Source organism: Canis lupus, chromosome 10, assembly GCF_048164855.1.
Source record: "Canis lupus baileyi chromosome 10, mCanLup2.hap1, whole genome shotgun sequence".
Classification (NCBI taxonomy): Eukaryota; Metazoa; Chordata; class Mammalia; order Carnivora; family Canidae; genus Canis; species Canis lupus.
The window spans coordinates 5,865,077-5,887,780 of record NC_132847.1 but is presented as its reverse complement, the minus strand read 5'-3'; the positions used below and the strand labels follow the sequence as shown (position 1 = coordinate 5,887,780).

Below are 22,704 nucleotides of genomic sequence, written 5' to 3'. Positions count from 1 at the left end.
TGTAGCCTGCGGCCCATAGTTTACTAATGCCAAGTTCCAGTTCATTATTTTCCTTTAGGCACTTCAGTTTTGTGTATGTATCTTCATTCTTCCTTGCTTGTCCTTGATCAGTCACTGTTCTCTCTGACCCTTTTTACTGTTGTATCTCAGTTTTCATCTTTTGGCTGTTTTCTGCCTTTTCATCCATGTCACTTCCTGTTTTTTCTTTTGAGAATGTTATTCCTTGGTCTTATTATTCCTTATTTTCTTCCATTTCTTTGCTGAAGTTATTGAACTCTGTTTATTTCCTCCTACTGTTTGTCCTTTCTGTTTTTAACTTTTAGCTTCCTTTGCATACTCCCAGGTGCTTACTTGATGATATGCAGTTGAGTTTGGGGTGCTGTATGACAGTTTCCTGCTTTATGGCCACTTTGAGGAGGCGGGAGCAGATTTTCATATACTGAGATGTTTTCATTGCATTTGCTATGTTTTCATTTCAGAGTTACTTTATATAGATGTGTCTCTTTGTTTAGTCATTTTGTGAATTTTTTTCTCTCACAAACATTTCTATTTAAGAGTGTACTCTTTTTAGTCAACAAAGTCTGATTTCTTTAATGAGCTTTTGTAGGGTTTGATTTTGTTTCTTTTTTTCACGTTGAGGAAAGTGTTGTGTGTTTGATGATTTTCTGGCAGGACAGAGGTTCTCTTGTTTCTCAGGTCTCTGAATGTTGCCCTTTTGAGTATCTTTTATTACCTGATCTTCAGAGGGCCTGTCTCTGCTTCCTTGTTAACTTGACTCATCAGTCATGCCCTCTGAGTACTGCACACTCTGAAGTCCCTTCCCTGCAGGCAAGTGCTCTGTTCTCCAAGAGCTCATGCAGTTCAGGCAGCGCTCACTTTGCACAGTGGGGCCCGACCATGGCAGTGAGCATGCCGGCTGCCAAGAGGCCCAGTGATGTGAATCATCTGGGGGAGATCACCACTGCTCTGTGACCTATGCCACTTTTTGCCATAACATCAAACTGGAAGTCATAAGTGTACAGAGAATTTTGAAGTGGTAAAGCCAGTACTTAGTACATTGTAATATTAAAACATTAGAAATTGTGAATTAAAGTAATTTCTTTGTGGAAAAAAATATATATACAAGAGTAGTTTGAACAGTGCTTGCCTTATTTTCATTTTGTAACTTAGGACAGGGTTCGAGCATCTTTTCTGCCTTGGTAGATGATCAGACTCCTTATATTTGTAGCAGCTTCCCAACACTTTATCCTTTGTGTTTTCATTGTTGTGAAAACATCGCCAAGAATTCCTTTCCTGTCAGTGTTTTGGCAGCATCCCTTTTGTAGACCATCTTCATCCCTCCCATCACAGCCAGGTCTTCACTTGCAGTACTCTGCCTTCACGTAGTTCTCCTGATAGCACATCAGGTCTCCGACAGCAGCACCAGCACAGGAGCCCAGGATCAGCTGTGTTTTCTTTACTTTGTGTTTGATCTCACTTTGACTTCTAGGGTGCTGCTTCTCGTTTCTTGATTGCACTTTGGGTTTTGGTGGTCTGTCTGCTCTTTTGGTTCTGCCTTTTCAGAGAATGTCGTGTGGGTTTATTACTAAAACAAAGGAAGAGACAACACAACCATATGTTTTGCTGTCTGTGCATGAGCTGAATAATATGTGCAGTGACCAGTTACTAACAGATTTTGAAAAAGATGATAGGACTGGTTACTGATTATGATGCACATCTGTATGTAGTGATTTATAAACTGAGGTGCTAGCAGCAAGTTTGTACTCTGTGCAGTTGCTCACAATTAACTTACCATGGTTTCTGGATTGGAACCGTATTGTGTTTAGCTAAGGTATGGCACCTGGAATTTGTGCGTATCAGGACTGTACAAAACAAGGACTGCCTGTATTGCGCCCTTAGGGTGGACCTTCTCCTTCCCGCACTAATTTTAGATCTGTCTCAGGCCTACTGTTGGCTCCCATCCTCTCCCTCCCTGATGATTTTCCACAGACTTCCCTTGCTCTCTGCAAAAGGGTGTCAGGAGTGTGAGAGGTAACATGCTGGGATTTGATGTTCCTTTTTCTATAGACAGGTAATTTAAAGCTTGTGCGCTTCCAGCTTCCCTGAGATTTCGGTTTTATATAGTTGTATTGTTCTTCTGTTTTGATTTTGTAGAATACGTAGGGAGATCCAAATTTAGGCAGGCATTGTTATCCTCAGCTACCCACGAGCCTCAAAATAGACTTATTTCATGTTCATGATATTTTATTAGTACAGACTCTTTACATTTTCCTTAAACTTTATGCTCTTGCAAGTAGAAAAATAATAGGATTGGGACTTTTTATTGGGTAGAAATTGAATATATAGGTGCTATCTTTGAACAATCTGTCTCAGAATGTGCCTACTGTATGCATTTGACTTGGTAAATAAGCCAAGACCAGGTACTTGAAGATACCTAAAACTACTCTTTTGTGGGAAAGGATTTTTAGAAGATATGAGAAACCAAAAATGGATCAAGAGACCAAAAATTATCATAACGAGGACTTATTTCTTATCATTTCCCTATTAAACTGAACAATGTTTTTCTTTTTCAGTCCTATGACAATGGGCTGGCACAGGGAGCTGGACTTGAATCTCATGGTAAGACATCTTAAAGTAAATGAACGTTTAGTTTCTTTTGTTCTTTTAAATAACATGATGATGTCTTTGACACGGAGGACCCCAGAAGTTTGCCTCAACCCAGGGTTGTTGTCTTTCCTACATCTCCCTTTTAACACTTTTTGCCACTTCGAACATCGTCAAGGTCAGTCATTGGTCAGAAAATATTAGACCAGGATATTCACACTCCTGTAATATTTTCTAGTTACCTATTTGAGTGTCAGCGCTTGAAAATATCCCAGGGTGATTTCTTAAGATAGTGCTGGAAAACAGCAGGTTCTCTTTTTTGCCGTAATACTGGAAGACTAGCTGCACTATATAAAATCAATGAATTTGTGAAGAAATGAAAATGTTTTTTGTACCTTTCTTAATAATCCTTAATCATTACCATAAGACATTTTGCTGCATTGCATATGTTTCAGTACCTACATTAATACAGTTTCTCCTTTTACTCTTTGCCCCACTTTGGGCAGAACCAGATTGGTGAGTTGATATACTTAATTTGTCAGCACATCGGTAGCCTGAAGTTTTTCAAATTGAGTATTTCTGTGTAGGAGTTAATAAGCTGCCATGCTCCTTTATTATTGTTTTAATATTTTATTTTTAAGTAATTTTAAGTAATCTCTACAACCAGTATAGGCTCAAACTCACAACACTGAGATTAAGAGTTGCATGCTCTACTGACTGAGCCAGCCAGGCTCTCCAGCCATGTTCCTTTTTTAAAAAGAAAGAGTGTAGATCAAGGAGGCTCTGAGTGAACTCCTTAAGTTTCTTCTGTCATGGCAATCTCTTTGTACTTGCCTGTTTATCCCTCCCTTTGGCAGCATGATAGAGTGCAAGAACAGATCTCAGAAAGAACAGGTCTCAGCCCTGACACCTGCTTGGGACCTGGCCCCTCACTTTGTCCCTCTGAGGATTTCCCCATGGACAGACTAGAAGTAATTGGATCTTCCTTTAATTTTAAAATTGTTGCTAGGATTGTAAGAGATGAGGAGGAAAGTGACTTGTAAACTATAAAACACGTATAAAAAGATTTTTTTTAAAAAGGTATTTTTGACATATACTCCTTGACCCCATATCCTTGTAATTCCCCTGAGGCCTTGTCCTATCTGGTCACTTCTCCCTCTCACACATCTTCACTCCCTCCTTCAATGCAGATATTTATGGAGTATATATCCCTAAGGGCTATGTAGAAGACTGTCTTGGTTTTTCTTCTGAAGCCGTACTGTAGTTAGGACACCTTAATTCTTGTGTGTACCTCTATTTGTGTGAGATTGGGCTTGGGGCAAGCTGCAATAGCAGTTCTGTCATTCATCATCACCACTTGGTAAGGAGGGATATGTACTCATAGGTGCACATAGAGGAAATCTGGTGTCTAAGAATTCAGAGAGTTCATGCTCAGTATTGTAGCGGGTGTTAATGGGCACTGTGGCTGAAGAGACACATTACCAGTACAGGAGACCTGTGGAACTGATGTTCTTGTTCCCAAGAAAAAAGGATTGCATTTGCTGGGACTTAAAACAGAGGGCTGCTCAAATATGATTCTCTCTGACAGATCCAATCAGGAAAAAAATCTTGCTGAGTCACACTGGTAGTGATTTTAAGTCTGTATGACTTGAGAAGGATTATACCCATCAAGATCATCAGTCATAGACTGTGATTCATGAAGAAAGCTTTTATCTCTCTTCTTTTTCTCTCTAAATTTGATGGGTTTGAGACCTAAAGCTCCAGAGGAGGGCGTCCTACTCAGAGTACCGCAATACATACATTAATACACAGGGCTGGTGTCCTGTGAATGGGTTCTAGGTATGTTAAGATATAGCGCTCCCTCCACCTTTGGGGCACAGAAGTAGAGCTGTGTGTCTGGAGCCCCTGGAGAGGTGGCCTCTGACCAGGATCCCCTCTCAGGGTACACCGTGTGCGCACACACATCTGGCATCATGTTCTCTGTAAGGTTAGTTAGGCTGAGGAGACTGCTCTGTAGGCCACTGGTGTGGCCGTCCTACCCCACCTCCTCTCCTGTCTGCGCTGGTGACCAAAACCTCTTCCTCAGAAGTCACCCTGCAGTTTGTCTGCCCCTTCAAGTCTTTTGTCTTCTCCCCTCTTCTTTCTATTGTTAATCTTTTCAGAATAGCAGTCCAAATATACTATTCACCCTTCTAAACAAGTGGCTTGTTCTTCAACTTTCTATATAAGCCTTCAGCAGCTTAGGAAGTTTCTATTATAAAGTCATGAGCGATCGAGATTTCAAACCCATTGTCACCCTCTCACTCCTCACCTTGTGTTTACTGAAGCACCGGAAACTTTCAGCTTCTTCCCTGCTTTCTGGAAGCATCAGGTTCCTCTTGCCCCACTTCCTTATAAGTTGTTTCTGGCTCCTTCACCATATTGGTGTCTTCCCCTCACCCCCTTACCCAGACCCAGCTTTCTTCTTTCCTTCGAGTAGTTCTCTTTCTGAATCTCCAGGCTCTTGTACTTGCTGTTCATGTGTATAAAACCCTCCACCCTCACCCCTAGCTTACACTTGGCTTTGTTTCTTATCCCTCAGGTCTTGGCTCAAATGATTATTTTTAATGATCATTTTTGAGGTTGCAGACCGCCCACACACACCCTGTTTGGCATCATCAAACCTCCCCCCCCCCCCCCACACACAGTCTGTTTCCTATCTACCCTTTCTGCCCTCGTTTTGCTCTGTATTCTATCATTTGTGTATTATCTGTCTGTCCCCACAGGAGAACAGAGATCTTTGCCTGTTCCAGTCAGTGTTGTATCTCCCATACCTGCAGCATGAGGCATGCACTGGGGTGAACTGATGGACCGTCCTTTATTAGTCAGCCCTGTGCTGATGGCTCCCAGAACTCTGTGTCCTTCCCACCTGCCTGCCCAGCATATCTCCCTCCATACCACTTCAGCGTCTCAGACTGCACATTTTTTAAACCATTCTTTTCCTCTTTCCTTCTTCCCATGCCTGCATTTGCTCTTGAGGAATGTGGAACAGCTACTCCCAGGTCTACTGGTTTTTCAATCCATAGAAGCCAGAAGTCCAGAATTCGGGGTGTTTGACCTCATGCTCTGTTTTATTTTGTTGTTTTGTTTTTTATTTGCGGTTATACCAGTGTTCTCCTGTAGGTCACCTGCTTATAATCCTTGATCTACAGGTGGAAAGGACTAGAATTTATGATGAGGCAGCTGCTCTGTGCCAGCTACCATTTAGTCTCATTTAATTCTCACACCAGCCCTCTGGGAATAGACATCTTTGTATTATTCACATTTGATCAGAGACCTAAAACCACCACATATAGTAAAGAATAGGGATTTATTGTGGGAATAAGCTTGTCCACAACTGTGGACGAATACAGAGAAGTAAGAGCTTGATGGGGAAGTTGGTGGATTGAGGAAAAGTCACTGGAGTCATCCTGCAGCCCTGGCACAGGTGGACAGTAAAACCTTGCAGGAGAATCTGGAAAGCCAGACACATCCAGCTGCCAGAGCAGGACTGTGGTAGAGAAGTCTGGTGGGGGCTCTTGCTCCGGCATCTGACTGTGGGTCTTGGGTCACCAGGGCAAGAAGTAAGGCAGACTTGGCATTCCACATATGTGGGAGAATAAGTACAAGTTGGAATCTGCCGGCACCTCTGCCCTGTCTCTTAGCTCCTGGAACCACAGCCAGGATAAGGACTGCTGTTCCTCTTCCTCCTTACAGATCACACCCAGATTTCTTGGACTGTAGCCCATCCAGGGAAACGCTTCTGGTTTAGCTAAGTGGACATGGTACCAAACCACCACAATAACCATTGTCATACTAGGCTCACATATGATTGGGTATATGTCATAGCCTGCTTAAAATCCTGTCGATGCTCAGCAGTGCTTTTCTGCCCATGTTTGTGTCCCTCATTTTAGTTCTCCTTGTCCACTTCCAGCCTTGCTTTGTAGACACGTGTGTGAGTGACCCCTTCCATGCTGCATTCCAGGCTGCAGAGAACATGTGTTTCCCAAATGTTCTCACATGCCTTTTCACCTCTGGACATGGCTAACATTCTTCCCTTGCCTGAAATGCTTCCGCTTCCATCTGCTTCTCCTCTTTTTCTTTTTCCAAACCTTGAGAGTTTTCCCATCTTCCTGTGGCTGGTTCCATTCTCCATAAAACTCTTCATTGTCTCTTGTGCTGTAGCTTTGAGCAGTTCCTCCCTTTGGAGTAATACCTGGCTCATGCCATCTTCATGGCACTTACCTGTTTGCCTGAGCTTCTTTGCTATGTTGTGAGCTGGTATGTCTGATTCGTATCTAACTCCACTTGTCTTCATACATTGCAGTTGTCCAGTAAGTATTTGCTTATCCTCTACCCCACTCGACATCCTGAAGCTCAGGAGGCTGAGTGTGGGTTGTGTCCTTCTGCTACAGTTCATCGGCTCTTCTCCCACAACTGTTTAGCTGAGAGCCCATTTGTCCTGTATACAAAACAGACACATGATACCCTTCTATGCTGAGATCATCAAACGGGAGGATTCCTTTTTGTCCTAGTGAGTCTCTTAAGCCCTGGCACAATTGTAGGGTAAAGCATTCCTGTGTTTGAAAGAATTGGATTTATCTGCTTTCCTAGGATTAAAGCTCTTTTTTCTCTCAGGATTCAGGATATAACAATAATACTTAAGATAAATTAATTTTATTGCATGATTCTTCAAAAATATCTCTACTCCTTAATCCAGAAGAGAAGGATGCCTGGGTGGCTCCGCAGTTGAGCGTCTGCCTTCGGCTCAGGGCGTGATCCTGGAGTCCCAGGATCCAGTTCCACATCAGGCTCCCTGCATGTAGCCTGCTTCTCCCTCTGCCTGTGTCTCTGCCTCTCTCTCTCTCTGTCTCTCATGAATAAATAAATAAAATCTTAAAAAAAAAAAAAATCCAGAAGAGAAATATTCAGCTCTTTGGCCTAATTTCATGTAAGCATTCAGTTTCTTGAATTTTCCTCACTTTACCTTTTCCATGGGGTATTTGAATATAAAATGGTATAGTTACTTTTATTTATATACCTAGTTTTTGCTTTCTACTTTAGCTGTATGGTTGTTAGCCATCTTAAATTACGTATTTCAGAGCACACAGACTCCTTCAGATATTTTGATACATGCAAATAAATACAAGAGAATGTTTAAAAGTGAGCTTTAACCTTATGGGAGCAATAAGCCTAATACCTGTTACACACTTAAAATGTCAGTAAGTCTTTGTATCCAGGACTAGAATCAGGAATACCTTCTTCACCCCACCCCCAGGAGCACTGAGATCCATTGTTAGAGAGAGCCTGCCTCTCTGGTCCCTTCCATCTGTGCGTCTTGTGACTATGGTGTTCTGCCCACATGAATCATCTGATTGAAGCATCTCACTTAAGTTGACAAACTCAGCAATGTCCATCTTTCTCGTATTTGCATGTACCTTAATATCACATGTTGTAATAGCCTTCAGGAAAGATATCTTTGTTACCCAAGATGTAATGAACACAACTGAACCTTTTCTTGATGAATTCAGATAATTATAAGAAGCAGTTTTATATTGTACTTTAATGTAATGATGTAATATTCTTTTTTTTTTTTTTTTTAAGATTTTATTTATTTGAGAGAAGGGGTACATAAGATGGGGGATGGGGAGGAGGAGAAGCAGACTCCATGCTGAGTGTGGAGTCTAACCTGGGGTTCCATCTCCCAACCCTGAGATCATGACTTGACCCAAAATCACGAGTTGGACGCTTAACTGATTCAGCCACCCAGGCATGCCTGTAATGATGTAATATTCTTGAAATGTTTTGAAACTTATAGGAGTCATTGATGTAACCTTGTTTAGCCCTCTGGAGGCTAAATAAAATATGAGTTCCTGTGCCTACCTTTTTTAATGGTATTTCTTAGTTATTAAAATGTTACCTGTCTTGTTTTGCAGTGTTTGTATCTGCATCTAATACTGTTCTAACTAAATACTGTTAGCCTAGGTTTTTAGAACTAGTTTTTAAGAATTTTGTGTAAAATAAGACCCTCTCGGGTAAATGTTGGTAAATGAATTTTAGATTAAAGCCTAGACTGTGCGGTGTTTTTGGCTACTCAGAGCTCAGACTTACTTCAGAAGTTATCATTGTGCAAAGCTGGTGATTTGGGCAGAGTGGAGAGTATTTTTACTTTAAATTGTGCCAGTTTGCTTTAAAGCATCCTAACAAGTAATTTGGAGAGTAACAATTAAATAGCTCTTTTTATCTTTTGGTAGTTTTTTTTTTTTTTTTTTTTTAATGTTTTATTTATTTAAGTAATCTCCACACCCAACATTGGGCTCAAACTCACGAACATGAGATCAGGAGTTGCATTCTCTTCCGAATGAGCAAGCCAGGCACTCCTATTTTTTAGTAGTTAATAAGTACATGTTATCTGTTGAAGACTTTATGTTTAATGATGTAATAATACCTGAAGTGATGGCCAGGTTGTCATGAAAGAGAAATTGAAATCAGTGGGTCACTGAAGAGGAAATAAGATTGGTAGTTGCTTAATAGGAAATTATTCTAAACAGTTATTGTAAATTTATTTTTCTGTTTTAATTCACTCATGACTGACATAGATCTCCCAAGTCACTGGGAAAAATTCTGAAGATTAAATAGTTCTTACTGATAGTGGCCTTTTTAACGTGATGACTACCTTGAGTTTTCTAGAGGGAATGTTCACTTTTCCTTTGCCAGAGACTGCATCCAGGACATACAACAGTAAAAGAGAAGTTGTAGAATGAAGCATATTACAAACAATCCATTTCTGTAGCTGAAATTAATCAGTAGGTGAGGTCACAATAAATTGGAAGTGTAAATGTTTTCATATTGTTTGGACTTGACAGTAAACATTGCCAGTGGAAAGTGTCGTTTCTTTTCCTTTGTGGAAAAATAATGGATTTTTCAATTCCTGAGGAAAGGAATCGCCTTTGAATGCCATGGTCACCTGTTGCTGCTGTAACATTTTGCCGAGGACTTAGAGGTATAAAACAACACAAGTTTATTCTCTTATAATTCTGGAAGACAGAAGTCTGTACTGCACTTTACAGGGCTGGTGCCTACTCTAGGCTCCCGGGAGAATCTGTTCCCTTGCCTCTGCCAGCTTCTGGATGTGTTGCCAAGCCACTCCAGTCTGCTTCCATAGTCACATCGCCTCCTCTTTCTGTAATCACCCTCTGTCCCCTTCATGAGGACACTTGTGGTTGCATTTAGGGCCCACCCAGATAATCCAGAAAAATCTGTCTCAGAACCTGTAATCACATTCACCAAGTCTCTTTTGCTGTGGGAGGTAACATTGATGTGTTCCAGGGATTAGGACCTGGACATCTTAATCTTTGGAGGGCGTCATTCAGTCTCCCGCAGTGAATGAATACTCATCTCCTTCCTGACAGGCTCTTCTCTCTGCCCCCAGTACACTCTCCCTCATGCCTTGCTCTGACTTTCCATCCTTACATTTTGTAAGCTGAGTAGATATCATATGTACATATCCACTTCTAGCTTGTCTGTGTTCTACGTGAAAATTAGTCTGTGCTCTGGGGCAGATGGAACCACAGTTGACGAGCACTGTGCATGTGGTCTTGAAGGAAACGGAATCAGACTTGGGCAACAGAGTCCTGGACAGGAAGAAGTCATCCTTGGTTCAAGTGTCAGCTCCTCCAGTAAACCATGTAATTTTGAACATGTTCCTTAGCCTCTAGAGTCCTCTTTTCATAAGTAAAATATTTTTTACGGCTTTAAATTATCTTGTTTCATCAAATTAATATTGAAGACTTCAGTGCTTTGTGATTATTTTAAACATATAATTAATCATCTTCACAATTTATATTACTGATTTCCAAAATTATATAACCATTGGTTTTTTTTTTTTTTCTCCAGCCATTTTATACTATTTTCCTAGGCATCTGATTTGAAGTTTGAAGTACTGTGTGGTTTTGATTAACAGGAGGATCGACTTTCTGTGGCATCGCATCACTGTGTCTGATGGATAAACTAGAAGAAGTTTTTTCAGAAAAAGAATTGAACCGGATAAAGAGGTGGTGTATAATGAGGCAACAAAATGGTTATCATGGAAGACCTAATAAGCCTGTAGATACCTGTTACTCTTTTTGGGTAGGAGCAACTCTAAAGGTAAGAGAAAAAGTAAAATTGAGAAACCTAAACTCTATGTTGATACAAACTGTGCTTCAAAAGGTTTGATCTTTGTAATGTTCATTAAATACTGTTAAATTTAGGCTGCTGAGATTCTCTGATGCTCCGGCAAAGTTAATTCAGTAATCTGTTGTGCTACTTGAAAATTTTCATTCTTATAAAACTTAAGTGGCTGAGAACTTAGATAAGAAAGGATAGCATACAAAGTATAAGGTTGTAAAAATCTTATTACTAAAATGGCTGATAGTTTATCTAGAGTAAGGATCTGTCTGAACATGATACCAGCAAAAGCTTTATGGGAAGTTACTAATCTTATAAGACAAACTATGGGTTTTTCCTTTGAAAATGATTCATGGTTTTTAATTTTTCATTGATTTGCCTAACCCTTCTATATAATTTACTGATTAATGTTTGCACATTTTTTCCTATCTCTTACCTTTTGACATACCTAATTTCATGAGGTTACTAGCCACTAAATTCCTACAAGTTTGCTGTATCTTAAAATTGCCTTTTCACTTTCAAAATGTATCACCTAATTCTGATATTTGGAAATCTGACAAAAGTCTGTTCATCTTTTATATAATATCCTAATTTTTTTCTCTTAAATTCTGAAAACAGAATGATTTAAAATGAAGACAGTATGTCTCCCTCTCCTCACTTCTAGTACCATTCTTCAAGTGTACCACTTTAATTTTTTTTAATTATGGGAAATTTCAAACATTCTAAAGTAGAATAGTATAACAAACCCCTGTATGTCCACAGCTAGACTCATCAGCTTTCATCCCAAAGCCAGCCAGTGTTATCCATATTCCAACTCCCTTCCGTCCACCTCACTGTATTATTTTAGGGCAGATCCCAGATACCATTTTTTATATTACCTGGAAATTTTTCAGTATAATTCTTAACCAAAAAGAACTTTCTAAGAAACAGTAGTGTCATTACTACATCTGCAAAGCCAGCCATAATTCCTTGATAATATTTTGGCCAGAAATTATGTATATTTCTTTTTGCATCACATCAAGAGGCACATAATCTCTGGTTGTCTCCTTTTGATCAAAAGGCTCCAGAGTTGTCAAACCTGATTTATCCCGTATAAAGTTCCCCATCAGCTTTTTTTTTTTTTTTATGGTGACAAAATATACATAATGTACTACATATCAGTTTAACTATTTCTAAGAGTATAATTGGGGTGGCATTAATTACATTTACAATGTTGTGTAACCCTCACCACTGTCTTTCCCCAAAACTTTGATTTTCCTCAGTTTGAACTCTGTCCTCATGACCATTCTCCACTCCCTCTAGTCCCTGGTAATCTCTATTCTGCTGTCTGTTTTTATGAATTTGCCTGTTCTTGGTGCATCATGTAAGTGGAACCACATGGTATGTCCTTCTGCATCTGGCTTACCTATTAGCTTCTCATAACACTCTCAAGGTCCATCCATTTTACAACACATAGCAGAATTCCATCCCTTTTTATGGCTGAGTAATATGTTGTTACCAGATTTTATTTATCCACATATCTGTTGATGGACACTTTAGTTATTTCCATGTTTTAGCTGTTGTGAATAAGGCGACTCTGAACATTGGTATACAAATAACTGGGTTTATGCTTTCATTTCTTTTGGATATTTACCTAGGAGTGTAATTGCTGGATCATATGGTAGTTCTACGTTTAACTTTTTGAGGTATTGCCATACAGTGCAGATGTGCACCATCTTACATCCCTACTAGCAGTGTATGAGGGTTCCAGTTTCTTTATACTCTCAGCAACATTTGATTTTCCTGTTTGGTTTTGGTTTTTATAATAGCCATCCCAGTGGGTGTGAAGAGCTATACTCATTGTGGTTTTGCTTTGCATCTCCCTAATGATTAGTGATATTGAGCATCTTTTCATATTCTTATTGGCCATTTGTCTATCTTTGGAAAAATGTCTATTCAGGCCTTTCACTCACTTTTTTTTAAAGATTTTATTTATTTATTCATGAGAGACACAGAGTGAGGCAGAGACACAAGCAAAGGGAGAAGAAGCAGGCTCCCTGTGGGGAGCCTGATGTGGGACTTGGTCCCAGGACCCCGGGGTCACTACCTGAGCCAAAGGCAGACAGACACTCAACCACTGAGCTACCCAGATGCCCCACTTTCACTCACTTTTTAATCGGTTTTTTTGTTGTAAGGTTGTAGGGAGTTCTTTAAGTGTTCTGAATATTAATCCCTTATCAATGTATATAATTTGCGAATTATGCTCTCCCACATGGAGCATGGGATGTCTTTCCATTTATTTAGATTTTTAATTTCTTTCAGCTCTATTTTATAGTTTTCAGCTTACAAATCTCTCCTATCCTTGATCAGATTTATTCCTAAATATTTAATTATTTTTATGCCATTATAAATGGAATTGTTTTCTTAATTTCTTTTTGGATAGTTTGTTGCTGTTGTATAAAAATCTCATCAAGTTTTTTTTACAGAATCATTTTAGTGGCCATTGAGGTTAACACATTTTAATCTGTTACATTATTCTTTTTGATGCCATTTTTAGCCAGTCAAAGCCCTTTGAGTAGGTTCTTGAGTCTTTTTGATGGACAACTTTCTGAAAGCAACCACTTTTAAACATTTTAAAAATTCTTAATTCTTATGGATATCACCATAAGTTTAACTGATTTTTTTGGTTTTTATAAATATTTATTTTTAAGTAAGTTCTACACCCAACATAGGGCATGAGTGCATGATCAACAGCCAGGCGTCCCAGCTTAATGGATTTCTTGAGTTCTCTTTAGACATTATTTTTGATTCCTAACTGTGAAGAATGAAGATTTAGCCTCCCTTTTTTTCAAGTAGATTGTTACTCATTCTGTATTTTTTGGTCCTGAACCTTTTCTCTTCCCCTTCCACTTTCTAATTCTGTCATGTTTTCTTTACTTTTATAATACCAAGTTAAGTAACATTTCTATTTTATTTAGTAACAATATGCACATATTTTATACTTTCCCTGTGGGTTGATTCTAAAATTTAAAACCCAAGAATCAACACTTAGTACGATCATATAAATATTGTTTATTGCTAAACCAAGTACAGTGTTAAGATTATAGTTTCTTCTTAGTTAATGACCCCTAGGCCACTGGCTGGAAAATATTTCTAGCTGATGGATTCTAAAGAGTCTCTTTCCTTTTATTGTATGGACTAAATTAAAATGAATAAGTTTGTTTCTTATTTGTATCATAATTCATTCAGGCTTTTTCTTTTTGAGAAATAACACTGCTTTAATCACTTATATCTTCTATGGCTCTTTCTGATTTATTAACATACCTTGTGTCTTACAGAAATTTTTTAAACTCTCTTGTCTACTGCTCCACACCCCTTTTCATAGTTTAATTTATCCTTTATTTTTGTCTATTTAATGGGATCTTGAGAGACAGAGTAAATATATGTTCTAAGTCTTAAAGCTATATAGTTTTTTACACTAAAGTTATATTTATCTCACCTTTTACCTTTCCTGGTTTTTAAAGAGCTACAATTTTTTACTGTTCTCAAGTAAAACTGTCTCTAGCATCTGGTTAATAATTTTTGTTTCTCTTTTTTGTTTTTTTGTTTTTTTTTACATGAAATAAAGATAGCACTTTATCTACAGTAAACACACAATTACAAGGATGAAGTACAAGCACTCATTCACATTTTTTTTTTTTTTAACAATTCATTTTTATTGGCAGGCATTGTATTTCCTAGTTTCAATTTGTCAGTTTTACTTCTTTAGTATTTTTAACCAAAAGAAAGAGAAAAATAGTTTTAACATTCTAAATGTAATTTTTTTTTCACAGCCACATATTTTTGTTTTGATTTTAAAAAGCTGTGCCTATCCCAAGGTCTAATTTTTGATATGTAGTATGGTTTTTTATTTTTTTTTATTTTTTTTATTTTTATTTTTTATTTTTATTTTTATTTTTTTTTTTTGTAGTATGGTTTTTTATTATTCACTTCTGGATGGTTTTAAATTCCCATTAGGATTTCTTTTTAAATTATGATTTATTTAAATATCAGTATATAATGATTTAATTTCTAATTATTCAGGAAAATTCTGTATATCTTTTGCTATATACTTTTTGATATATTTACTTATTTTTTTACTAACAACTTTTTAAAAGATTTTTTTTATATATTTAGTTTTTAAAGTTGTATTTAAATTCAGTTAATCAACACATAATGTATTATTGCTTTCAGAGTTAGAGGTTTCAGAGTAAGACTGATTCATCAGTCTTATATAACACCCGGTGCTCATGACATCACTTGTCCTCCTTAATATCCATCACCCAGTTTGTTTCTCTTTTTTGAAATATTTATGGTTCAAGTTACTACCGGTTTATAACTAATATCTCAAAAGCCTGTCTTAAGAATTAAAATATATGTAGATAAATTCTCCTTTTCAAAATGACTGGTTAAGTAGAACAGATTGGTAGAGTTGTGTTTTGAACCTAACCAAATGTGATGCAAAGAGATTTGTTTAGGCATGGCTTCAAAGAAGGAAATAGTGAGTAGATCAAGAAAAGGAGAGTAGTTGTGATCAGATGATAAAAATGACAATAATGTGGTTGACTGATTCTAAGTGCTCAGGTTCCCGAGAGGCTTGCTTTGAGAGCCTTAGCTAAAGAAAAGCATATTTAATTGATGTATATCTGAAAATTGAGCCAAAGGTCAATATGAAAGCTTGATGTTAGTAAATTTATATTTGTCCTGTCATTTCAGCTTCTGAAAATTTTTCAGTACACTAACTTTGAGAAAAATAGAAATTACATCTTATCAACTCAAGATCGCCTTGTAGGGGGATTTGCCAAGTGGCCAGATAGTCATCCAGGTAATTTATTTTTTATATGAATCTACAACAACTTTACTTTTTGTTTATTTCTTGAGTAGACCTTCAGTCATCTTTGTTAGAAAGGGCATAATATAGAAAATTTAGCTACTACAGTTTACCTTTTTAAAAACATATTATTTAAATTTAAATTGTTTAAGTTTAGGGGAATTTAGCATGTTGAGAGTTGTGACGGAAGGGTTGGATTATCAAGATGTATTGCTATTAGTATGCCTTTTTTCCCCAAATATTTCACTTACTAATGTTTTATTTCATTTGAGGTAATAAGGCAGATGGCCTGAATGGGCCCTGTCCAAATAAAGAATCATTTGGCCCATCCAGAATCTTAAGGATTATTAGCTGTCACTAGAACTAAGTAGAATAAATCACTAAGTCCATAAGGGAATCTGTTCTTACTCTGTTCAGAAGCCATTAAATCAAACATCTTTAATTCTGAAGATAGCTGTCCCTCACTGTCCACACCCTTCTCTGAATTTCAGCAGATTCAAGTTATTTTTTTAGAAGAATACTTTGCTGTCTGAACTCCGTATCATTCACTGTCTAAATCTCAAGAGCCAAATCGATTCAGACAGTGTGATACTGTTTTCCAAACTCAGGAATAGCAAAAAAATAAAGAACAAAAGATTCTTGTATTTGAACTGTGCCTGTCCACTTATAAATGGATTTTTTCTATAAGTATTATGCTGTACTGTGAATGTATTTCTCTTTATAATTTTAAAATTTTTAAATTTATTTTTACAGTTTTCTTTTTTTAGCTAACTTTTACAAAGTTTTCTTTGTAGCATTTTCTTTTTTTTAGCTAACTTTATTGGAAGAATACAGTGTATAATATATAGAACATAGTAAGTGTTAATTGACTGTTGATGTTACCAGTAGGCTTTCCTGTGAACAATAGGGTGTTAATTAACCTTTGGAGGAGTCAGAATTTCTTTGTGAATTTTCAAATGCACAGGAGGTCAATGATTATAACCACTGCATTGTTCAAGGGTCAATAATGACATTTCTCCAAAAAATGTGGATAATTCTGCCATTTCCCAAACCTAGACATACTTTATTCCAAGCTGTATACCCTGATATAAAACAGCCTGCTCAGTAACTACATGGATGCTGTCCACAGGCTCCTTAGACCTAGGCTGCCAGCTGAGCTCGTCTCATTCTCCATCCTGACCCAGAACTTGAGTGGCACAAGGACCAAGTTCAGGTCTACGATTCTGCAACAGTTGGACTATTAATCTTACTGCCTCTATAGTTTGGTCCCCCTCACATTGACACCATGTGTGTGTACGCATGCATGTACGCCTTCACCCACGTGTGTGTACATGCTTGAATGAGAGGAGAGAGGCCAAAGCATTCCTTAGACTATCACAGGGATCTCTGATGCAAAAAAGGCTGAGAACTTCTCTAAACTGTTCTCGTAAATCTCTTATCATTGAGAGTCTCTCAGCACCCTGAGGTGGTTCTTCCCCATAGCACACAAGGCCCTCCTGAAATAATGCTCCTCTACCTCTAGCATCTTTCTCCAGGCTACCTGTCCCTCTCCCTGATGTTTTCACCTGTAGCAAAAGGGCTTTATTTACAGCTTCCCAAAAAATCAATTTGAAAGTTCTTTATAAATAATTCAGAACACTGACATTTTTGATAAGCAAGTTGACAAAATATTAGCTTTACTACATGAACAAGGAATACAAGGAATAATTGTTTTTACAGCACTGAAATAGAATCATGGTTTTTACTATTAGTTTAGAACCTCATCACATCTATCATAGAACTGCTGCAGTCAGAATATATATATATATTTGAATGAAAATAATAAATATGGGGCTCATGAAATCAGATTATTTTACCTGAAGTGAGCAGAAATATTTCCTCACATCCATACTTACCTGTATTTTCATGCAGGATATGCTTCTTTTTAGGAAAGGTACAGTGCTTTTAATTTCTACAGCAAAAGAATATTTTTTGCCATTTTTATTGAGAAATCATTGGCATACATCACTGTGTAGGTGTAAGGCATACAGCATAATGGTTTGACTTACATCTGTTGTGAAATGACTACCACAATAGGCTCAGCTAGCACCCATCTTTCTTATAGAAGATAAGAGATCTTCTGATCTCTTCTTAGAGATACAGAAGAAACAAAATAGTGAAGGGCAAACAATTTATTTTTGTGATGAGAGCTCGTAGGATGAACTATCCTAATGTGATTCCTATATATCGTAGTGCAGTGTGAGCTGTGGTCCTCATGTTCTGCATGACACCTCAGTTCTTATTTATTAGTGGAAGTTTGTACCATTTGACACCCTTCTTCCAATGCCTCCTCCCCCCAACCCCCACCTCTGGTAAGCACAGGTCCAATCCCTTTTCTTCTGTGAGTTTCGTTTTTTTGTTTTTGTTTTTTAGATTCCACATAAGTGGGATATTTGTCTTTCTCTGACTTCATTTCACTTAGCATTACACCTTTAAGGTCCATCCATGTTGTTGCAAATAATAGGATTTCTTCATTTTTATGGCTGAATCCTATTCCATTGTGTATGTATATACCACAAAGTCTTTTTTTTTTTTTTTTTTTTTTTTTTAAGATTGTATTTGTTAGAGAGAGGAGCACAAGCAGGAAGGAGAGGCAAAGGGAGAGGGAGAAGCAGGCTCGCATTTGAGCTGGGAGCCCCACACAAGGCTCAACCTCAGGACTCCAGGATCATGATCCAAGCCAAAGGCAGACGCCTGGCTGAGCCACCCAGACACCTGTATACCACAATTCTTTATCCATTTATCTGTTGATGGATACTTAGGTTGTTTCTATGTCTTGGCTAATGTAAATAATTCTGCTGTGAACATGGGGGAGTAGATAACATGTTAGTGTTTTCGTTTCCTCTGAGGATATTACTGGATCATGTGGTAGTTCTATTTTTAATTTTTTGAGTCTTCTCTACTACTCTACTCCCTTTCCATAGGGACTATACCAATTTACATTCCAACTAGCAGTACACAAGGGTTCACTTTATCCATATACACATCAGTGTTATCTCTGTCCCTTTGGTGATGACCATTCTAATAAGAGTGACATGGTATCTTACTGTGTTTTTAATTTGCATTTCCCTCATAGTTAATGACGATCCAGCATCTCCTCATGCATTGGTTGGCCTTTTGTGTATATTCTTTGGAGAAATAGCTATTCGGATCCTTTGCTCATTTTTTTTTTCTGTTGAGCTATGAGTTCTTTATGTTTTTTTTTTTATGTTCTAATTTCTAAAGCAAAATAATATTTTTAAATTTGGTATCTGTAACCATAGCTATAAATGTTACAACAGTACCTCAAGAAAAGTGAGAATTGTCTTGATGCCATTGGTTTTCATCAGGTCTTATACTATTTTACCAAATGGTAATAGAGAAATGACAGTATCTTAGCATGTCTGGCATAAACATACTTGAAATACTTTTTGAGTATTTACAATAGATTTGGTTTTTAAGATTTATTTATTTATCTTAGTGAATGAGCATGAGTGGGGTAAGGGGCAGAGGAAGAGAGTCTTCAAGCAGACTCCCCACTGAGCACAGAGCCCACAAGGGGCTTAATCTTACAGCCAATAAAATCATGACCTGAGCCAGAACCAAGAGTTGGATGTTTAACCAACTGAGCCACCCCCCAGACGCCCCACAATAGATGTTTTTTTTTTTTTTAATTCTTGAAGCTTTTTTCTAGCAGTCAGTTCTTAATATTCGTGTAAATGCTTGAATATAGAACTTTTTACAGATATGGTAAAATGTCTTCTGAACTTATACACCACAGAGCATAGAAAGTCTGTGTCTAGTAAATTGAATATATGTGGAAAGACCTGTTTAACAGAGTCTAGGAAAATCATTTTTTTAAGAGTCTTTAAAATTAGCTTATTCTTGGTTCTAGTAAATTTAGTAACAGAATTGATACAAAGCAATTTTATATACATTTATAGAAGAAACTTAATGAAAAGAATGAACTTTTATTATGAGGAAACTAGATATTTTAGCATCTAATATGCTTGAATACACCTACGGATAAGGAAGGTTAAAATAAAAAAAAAAAACTTTGAGATTTGAAACAAATCTTGATTCATTGGCTTTTACAAAAATCTTTGCAAAAAAATGTTTTATTTTTACATTATGTAGAAAGTAGATGATCCTATTTTATGTTATTCTGGATTGATTTTATTTCTCTTTCAGTTGTATTTTTTCCTAGAAATATTTCCTCATTTCTAGACAGTAAAACATAATGTCGTTTTGTGCCTTTTGTAATTTTAGAATAACTAGAAGGAAACTTTCATAGTATAGGGGAAATCAAATTTTTTGTGGTCTGAAAATGAGAGAAAAGTGAGCTAAAAGAAACCTAAGCATTCTCTGAGAAGACATGAAAGGGGAGTGACATGGGCCTCACAAATAATCTTGAGTAGGCACAACTCTCTCATCACTCCTGTTTTGAAAAGTAAATGATACTCACATAAGTAAAACTTTTTCTTTAATTCTTCTGACAAAGTTTGAGTTGGTAAGGTGTCTGAACTTCAGTAGCTTTTGCCTTAAATGATGGCCAGTACAAAAATAGGAAAAATGCTTGATGACTACAAAATCTGTTTTTTGTAGTATGCCCATAACTGCAGAGCTCTGAGCTCTTCAGAGTCCGTATAAGGCTGTCCAGGAGGAACAGCCATGTGATTTCTCTGGCTGCTTGAATGCAAGAGGGTCACTGCCCCTTGAAAGATGGGAAACAGTAGTGAAGCCAGTATAGAAGAAAGATTATGGTATTTATAACCACAGGGAATGTAAGTTTGTTTTTACTGTCAGGTCGGACATTTTTTGGATGACTGACATTCCCCTAAATAGGAAAACTAAATATGGTGCAGCATTCCACAACAGAGTATTCTGTTTAGACCTCTTTCACTGAACAGAGTATGAAGATACTTTGGTTATGGAAATGTCAGAGGTAAAACTTAGAGGGGAAAGGTATTGCTACTTAGAGTCAGAGGTCTATTTTCATTTTTAAGGAAATTTTTTCCTTTTACTATACAGAGCTAAAAGCAAAGGGAAACTTATAAGCAAAGGGAAAACTTAGCGAGAAGTCTTATATTACTGCTACTCTATTTTTTTTAACCATAGAGGATGTTGAGAGTGTCACCTCTTCCTTTGAGAACTATTTTCCTTTGTTAATGATATTTTCTTGGATAAAATACCTGATTTTGATCATCTTTTTTTTTCTTTTTTTAATTGGTGTTTTGAGACCTTGAGAGCACGTTTCAAAAACTAACATTTTTCTAAATTTAATCTTAATGTGATGGACTAATAGATATGTAGCTACAATACTTTGCAGCATGTACAAATAAGAATGCCTATTATGATTAAAAAAAAAAAAAAAAAACCAAATACCTCATTTTCAGATGCTTTGCATGCATACTTTGGGATCTGTGGCCTGTCACTAATGGAGGAAAGTGGAATTTGTAAAGTTCATCCTGCCCTGAATGTAAGCACACGGACTTCTGAACGCCTTCGAGATCTCCATCAGAGCTGGAAAATCAAGGACTCTAAACAGTGCCCAGAGAATGTGCACATCTCCACATGACTGACTTCATTTAGTTTGGGAGGGCGGGGGGATTTGTAGCATAACTGTAGCTCAAGGTTAAAAGCCATGTATAACCAAGTGTGCTCTCTTTTTTTTATTTTTATTTTATTTTTTATTTTATTTTTTTTAAGAAGTAGAGTCTCACAATCAAATCTTGTGCCGATGTCACTTTGGAATATGGTCTTGAGCCAGTAACCTTTGTCCTGGGTTTCAAGAAAATTTTTGTTGAAGTTTGAACCACAGTGGACTCTGTTGTGGTTCTTAAATGTTTATACTGTATTTCTAAGAAGTTCTTTGCGGCAAATTAACTATATGTATGTAGGTTATCTTTTTAAAAAAAAATCTTCAGTACAAATTGTATCATACTGTAAAATGGACACAAATCTTCAAAATAAGTTTACAGTTCACATAGCATTGATAATCTTCAGGTGAACACTTAATGGTCATTTAAAAAGCTTGACAGCTGATGGTAGAAAATTGCTTTAATGAATTAAGTATCTAGGATTCTTCTTTGAAAAGATGATTCTGTAATTTTTAAAGAATGACTTTTGTCTTATTAAGTGTGCCAGTTAAACTTATGTGGCCTCTATAAATGAAATTAATTTCATAGCAAGGATGAATAGATTTAACTAATACAGTAATTTTCTAAAGGGACATTGATTTAAGAAGACTATTATGTAATTGAGGGAAAAATAATTTAACTATGTGATTGTGAATGAGAAAGTTTTGTGCTGTGTGGGTCATTTATTTAGATGTCACTGGGGTGAATAACAGTTATGTTTGATTTTAATTTCATTAGTTGCTTTTTCTTTCTGGAGAGAAAATAGTTATCTAGAAGGAAAGACATTTAGTGGTTTTGTTTATTTTTCTGAAATATGTGATATTGTAAATTGTACTTTTATAACCGTTACTTTTAGCCATTTGGATTTTTTTTTTAGTTTGTTGCCTTCAATATGTTAGTGGTTCTGGTTTCAAAATGACAATTTTCTAATTTTTTCAAAATAAATAAGTAAAATTCTCAGTAAAAAAAAAAACAGAACCACTAAGTAAATTTAATGGTACAGCTCCATACATGGTCATTTATATTTTTATATTTTCAGGTAAGTGGAAGGGAAATGTTCTGTTCAGGCGTTAATGATGGGGGTGTCACTTTTGTTTTTTGTTTTCTTCATTCTGTGAACTAGCTAATTGTAAAGGAAATAGTGTAAAAACTCATCTTCATTAGTAACAAATTATCAATAAATCACATCCATCACTGTTGTTGAATGATGTTCAAAGACTGAAATAGATAAGAAAATCTCTTCACTAAAGGAGCTGAGTTTAAGTTCAAGTTTTGGTGATAATTGATGTTGAATTATTCCACAACTATCAGTATAAAAACTAAATTATTAGTATTACTGTTTAGGGATTATTTAAATTTTAATTTCTTTCCTAAATTGGAGGGGAGAGTGCCCTTAAATAATGGTCC

At 36.8% G+C, this 22,704-nt stretch overlaps 1 protein-coding gene across 4 annotated transcripts in view; it reads left to right on the top strand.

The window, feature by feature from the left end:
• Window positions 1-22,502, top strand: part of PGGT1B (protein geranylgeranyltransferase type I subunit beta) — a 53,037-nt gene extending 30,535 nt beyond the window's left edge. For all 4 annotated transcript variants that reach the window (XM_072840591.1, XM_072840593.1, XM_072840592.1 and 1 more), the window contains 4 exons: window positions 2,574-2,619; window positions 10,586-10,770; window positions 15,526-15,634; window positions 21,055-22,502. In XM_072840591.1, coding sequence (XP_072696692.1) covers window positions 2,574-2,619; window positions 10,586-10,770; window positions 15,526-15,634; window positions 21,055-21,236 — 522 coding nt within the window. In that variant the 3' untranslated portion in view covers window positions 21,237-22,502. The remainder of the gene's footprint in view (window positions 1-2,573; window positions 2,620-10,585; window positions 10,771-15,525; window positions 15,635-21,054) is intronic.
• Window positions 22,503-22,704: the final 202 nt, after the last annotated feature.